The sequence below is a fragment of the Saprolegnia parasitica genome (genome assembly GCF_000151545.1).
Source record: "Saprolegnia parasitica CBS 223.65 unplaced genomic scaffold supercont2.538, whole genome shotgun sequence".
Classification (NCBI taxonomy): Eukaryota; Oomycota; class Saprolegniomycetes; order Saprolegniales; family Saprolegniaceae; genus Saprolegnia; species Saprolegnia parasitica.
In genome coordinates, this window is record NW_012156932.1 from 1 (window position 1) to 5,093 (window position 5,093).

The 5,093-nt window shown below is 58.0% G+C and overlaps 3 protein-coding genes across 3 annotated transcripts; 1 reads left to right on the forward strand and 2 right to left on the reverse strand.

The window, feature by feature from the left end:
* The first annotated feature begins 1 nt into the window (after position 1).
* On the forward strand, positions 2-361 carry SPRG_17326 (hypothetical protein). The gene has a single exon (XM_012356658.1). It carries the CDS (start codon positions 41-43, stop codon positions 227-229), a length of 189 nt encoding a protein of 62 aa, XP_012212048.1. The 5' UTR covers positions 2-40; the 3' UTR covers positions 230-361.
* A 29-nt stretch (positions 362-390) lies between these two features.
* Positions 391-2,175, reverse strand: SPRG_17327 (hypothetical protein; the record flags this gene model as incomplete). Its single annotated transcript, XM_012356659.1, has 2 exons — positions 391-1,636; positions 1,748-2,175. 2 exons carry the CDS (start codon positions 2,173-2,175, stop codon positions 391-393), a joined length of 1,674 nt encoding a protein of 557 aa, XP_012212049.1.
* Positions 2,176-2,432: 257 nt separating this feature from the next.
* Positions 2,433-4,139, reverse strand: SPRG_17328 (hypothetical protein; the record flags this gene model as incomplete). The annotated part of the gene is made up of 2 exons (XM_012356660.1): positions 3,589-4,139; positions 2,433-3,096 (listed from the first exon to the last, which is right to left on the reverse strand). Exons 1-2 carry the CDS (start codon positions 4,128-4,130, stop codon positions 2,433-2,435), a joined length of 1,206 nt encoding a protein of 401 aa, XP_012212050.1. The 5' UTR covers positions 4,131-4,139.
* Positions 4,140-5,093: the final 954 nt, after the last annotated feature.

Below are 5,093 nucleotides of genomic sequence, written 5' to 3' on the forward strand. Positions count from 1 at the left end.
CGACCGCAACATCATTCCGCGCCCGACGTCGCCACGGTCGATGCGCTGGAAGGCGTCGTCGTTCGTTCCGGCCATTGGCTATGAACTGAGCAGCTTTTTTCATGCGAGCGCAACCCACTGGAACGGACTAGAGCTCGTGGGGTATCTCGGAGGTCTCTCGTTTGCCGCGGCGACGTCGCTGCTTTTGTATCAAGTGCTCCACCCCGAGACCAACCAGAAGACCAAATAACGCAAATCGAACGGGATTTGCTTGGTGGGAGATCCAAGAAGGGCGTTCAATGGACGGTGCGCATAAGGCAAAAGACGATGTCTGCACAAGAAACATCAAGTGCCATTGGGAAATATCAATCATTGTTTAGGAAACGAACCAAAAGAGACACGCCATGAGCACTACGGACGACGCATGACGCGGACGGCGTCGCAACGGCCTTTGGGCAGCGGATCGTAGTTATTTTCTAGGTCAACTTCGCTCTCGAACGGCTGGATCTCGTCGAAGTCGTACTTCAGAATGAAATTGCCGTCGAGAGCAAGGTTGCGCTTGGCCGCCTCGATCGCCAGCTGCGGCCAGTGCGGATCCAAGACGAGGTCGACACCCGTGCACGTCGCGAGAGCGTCGAGAAGCGCCTCGTAGTCATCGTCGCTGAGCGTGCTGCCGACCAAGGTGATTGTGACGCCCAATGGGCTCGTCATGCCGCAGAGGGCGCGGGCCACTTGCGACCCAAAGCCCTTGGGGTACTTGCAGTCGGCGAGATGGATCTCACGCACGCCGTTGCGGATCCAGCCCGGCAACATCGATGCGACAGACTCGCCCCGATAGTAGCTGCTCCCAAACGACAGCGTCTCGAGGCGAGGCGCGTTGGCAAGAAACGCATCCAGCGCGAGGAACGAGCTGCCTGAGATCTCAACGTCGTGGAGCGTCAGCGATGTCAGTGCCAACGGACGCGCCATGGCCGCTGGCGGCTGCGCATCCTCGGCAAAAACGCCACCGAGAATCTTGAGCTTTCGGAGGGCTAAGAAGCATGGCAGCATTTTGAGGAGGAAGTCAATGTCATCCTCGCAAAAGATGGTGAGCGACGTCAGCACGGCTGGGTTGACGCGATCGAGGACGCTTCCGAGGAAGGGGCCGGCATGCCCGACAGACATGTTCAAGGTCTCGAGGTTCTCGAAACGCATGGGAGTGGCGTCGACCAGTGGATCGACGCCGTCGCAAATCACGGTCAGGTGCGAGAGCGCGCTCGCGGCGGCAAGGATGCGCGCGTTGCCGACGTTCAAGCCGCGGGGTCGCTGACGAATTGGGAGGTTTTGGTACCGTAGGTGCTTGGCGTGGCCCGACTGCAGCCACGGCTCGAGGACCGCAGCCCACTCGTCCGCGGCTTTACTGCTTACGATGCTCAGCGACGAGACGGCGTGCGCTGGTGTCGTCACCGCCGCGACGAAGGCCAAGTCGCATGGATTTTCGACGTGAACGACGTCCAGACTGGTGCACCGCCGGAATAACGAGCACATGAAGTCCTCGTCTTCTTCGTAATAGTAGGCGATCTTGAGGTGCGTCAGCTTGTGCCCGTATGTATCGACAAGCGACCCGACCGGGCAAACGCTCACGTCCCACGGCATATAGCCAGGTGGCGCGAACGTCCTTACTAGTACATTCGGATCGCCCATCTCGACGGAGTGGAAGGCTGGCAGCGCTTCGACGACGAGACCGGCGGACTCTTCACAGACACAGTCCAGCTTCAACAGAGGCCACAGCTTGTCCAGGGCCGAATCTTCGTCGCTAACCTCCATGACGTCCAGCGGAGTGCGCAGCAGTCGCAAAAGCGCGACGAGCGGCTTGCCAAGCGTCGGCGTGTCGATGCCTTCAAGGAAGGCAAGCACCTCCTGGGATGTCTTGAGCCACTTGAGGATGCCAATGAGCACGTGGTCCAGACCAGCAAAGCTCGGCCACAGCCGGACGAGGGCCTCCGCCTCGTCGTCAGCGTCCCACATGTCGTCGCCCGGTTCGCAAAGCAGTGGCAAGAAGGCGGCAAGCCGCTCGCAAAGGGCGTCCGGCGAGAGCGCGTCGAGGAAGGCGACGACGTCGTCGGGCGTCTCCAAGCACTTGACGATCGCCTCTTGTACGTGGTCGAGCGCCTCGACGGGCGTCGGCGCCTTGGCGTGGCGCTTGGCGTTGCTCATGCTTCGACGACGCAAGACTGCAACTGCAAGGCGAACTGCAAGGCGAATCTGTTTTTCTGAAACTCAAACTCAACTCAAAGAAACTCAACCCTTCCAAATCTCAATTTTCGCATTTGCATTTGACTACCGATTCGTTTTCGTTTTGACATGGTACCGTCTGCACAAGAAACACCAAATGATATTGGACAATATCAACCATCGTTTGTTGCACGAGCCAACAGAGAGGTAAGCCAGAGACATGCCTTGCGCCATGAGCACTAGGGACGACGCATGACGTTTGCCGTCCGTGGCCTGGTACCATTGTTGACCTCGATTTCGCTGCAATTGGACGTCGGAACGTGGTCAAGAGCAAGATGGCCCTTGTTGGCTTTGGTCGCCATCTGCGGCCAGTTCCAATCCAGGAAGAGGACGATGCACGTGTAGAGTGCGTCCAGAAGCGCCCTGTAGTCGTCGTCGTCGCTGAACTTGTTGCTGATCCAGCTGATCTTGACGCCCAACGGGCTCGTCACGCTGCGGAGGGCGTAGGCCAGCTGCGTCCCCAAGCCGTCTGCGACCTTGCAGTCGACGAAATCGATCTCATGCACGCCGTTGCGGATCCAGTCGGCGCATGAAGATGCGATAGAATCGCACGAATCATCGTTTATACTGCAGGTGGCCTCAAAGGACGGTGTCTGGAGCTCAGGCGCGTTGGCAAGAAATGCGTGAAGCGCAAGGTGAGCGCTGGCCGAGAGCTCGACGCCGTGGAGCGTAAGCGACGTCAGCGCCAACGGACGCGCCGTGGCCGTCAACGGTAGTGCGACTGCATCGAACGCGGTCCCGAGGAGCTTGAGCTCTTGGAGGGCCGAGAAGCGCTGCAGCATTTCGAGGAGGACGTCGATGTCGTCGTTGTACGAGATGGTGAGGGACAAAAGCACGTCGGGGCTAACGCGATCGAGGACGCTTTACCAAACGGACCGGCAAACCCGACGCGAATGTTGAAGGGTGAGAGGTTGTCAAAGCGCTGGCGTGGACCAGCGGATCGAGGTCTTCGTCGTCGTCAGCAATCACGGCCAGGTGCAAGAGAGAGCGCGATGCCACGTGTCGAGTTGTCGCTGAGGCAAAGCGCGTTGCTTTGGTACCGCAGGTGCGTCGCGTGGCCCGACTGCAACCACGGTACGAGGATCCGGCCCATTCATCCAGGGCCCGGTCGAAGACGCCGAGCTGCCCCATTCATAACTCACCGACAGCGCCAAGGCCGTAGATGACGGCTTTATAGTTCAGGTATTTCACTCTGTACTTCCTCGGTTCAAGCTAGTACCTGCTTGAACCAGGGGCCCCTGGTTCAAGCAGCTTCACGACAAGATTCAGTGTCGTTCGAATGAAATCGACGCATGCACTTGCTACATCCTTATAAGTTATAGAGACTAAGACTACGTAAAGAGGCTTGCGGCGGTCGCCGTCGTATCGCGCGGGAGCTGGCAGCTGCAGCTTGGGCACGCGTCGTGGGTCTTGAGCCACGGCAAGAGGCAGGCGTCGTGGAAGGCATGGTGGCACGGGAGTTGCAGCACCCGCCGAGGGCCTTGCAGCTCTCGAATGCATAGCGCGCACTCGGGCGTCTCGGGCGGCAGCTGCTCCAGCGACTGGCGCTCGAGCGTGCTCAAGAACGTCGGGCAGGTCGGGCGCGTGCCCCAGCTACGCGGCTCGTCAAAGTCGTTGGTGGCGCGCGGCGAGGCGAGCGGGATGGCGCATTCGATGCACGCCAAGCCGACGTTGGAGCTTGTGTTGACTAGGTACACGGTGCGCGTGCACTTGCGGCACACGACTTCGCCGCAAACGCGGCAGTGGTGGCGCCGCCGCAGAAACGTAAACTTGGTGTTGCAGCTGTTGCAGTGCGGCCGCGCTTGGTCGTGGACCCAGAGTGCTTTCGAGCACGCGCTGCGTACTTGGATGCCACCGCCACACGCACTGCTCTTCATGTGCTTGCTGTCGAAAGTAGAATGCGATCAGTGCCAGCTTGCGGGCATCTCTCTGCCGCCTTGTTTCGCCACCTGGCTCACGCGCGCTGTAGAAGTTGGACTCGGCCCGCTTGTGTATGGCAGGAGGCGCCCGAGACACAGATGATTGTACCTAGGGGTAGGTGCGTGAAAGAGATCGCACCATGGACACTGGCACGAATCCACTGTATGGGATTGCAGAACAGGACAAAATTTGAGCATCGTCTTGGTCCAAACTTGTACTAGTAGTACTCGTAGAACGAAACTGCGTACGAGTACGCAATTGTCTTGATCGACGATGCTCAACACCGCATGCTAGCTGTGCTTTGCGAGCGTCTATCACGATCTGTGTGATCAGGAACCAACCGTCTTGGCTAGTCGGCAGCCGAGAAACCGATAATCGGGGGGGTGGTCCTGTGACCATTAAGGTGCAACAATTGGCGTAGATCTCACGCCGTCAAGTTGGCTTGAAAAGGGATGCGTCAACCTCGTTCGCGTCATCATCCACGAGTCAAAGCCGTGCGCGCTTTAGATCTCAGATGCAAGGTTCCGACGCACCCTCTCATACTCTTACAGACCCTATCTCTTTTGCTACCCTCCTGAGAAGAGCAACCCGTAACGTTAATGCCAGTTTCAGTGCCGCGTACGAACTCTCTTGACGAAGACTGGTCATTTGATAAACTAAAATCAAAGCGCGAAAGCAGAGCTGCTCTGCCTGTGAACGCCAATCGGATCTCATTGTCTTCTGATCGCAATTCGTCGCCAACTCTAATTGCTCTGAGAGCGTCCTGCGCGCAGCGTATTCCAGAGCTCGACAGAGTCCTATATGATGTGTAACCATTGACGTACTTCTTTACGATGCGTAAAACGAAAAAATAGTTAGTAAACGACCTTTCCGGTAACGAATCACAACATATCATATACTGTGGTTCGGAAATGGCACTG

Coding starts and splice junctions, on each gene's coding strand:
- SPRG_17326 (XM_012356658.1), top strand. CDS start 41: ATGCGCTGGAAGGCGTCGTCGTTCGTTCCGGCCATTGGCTATGAACTG.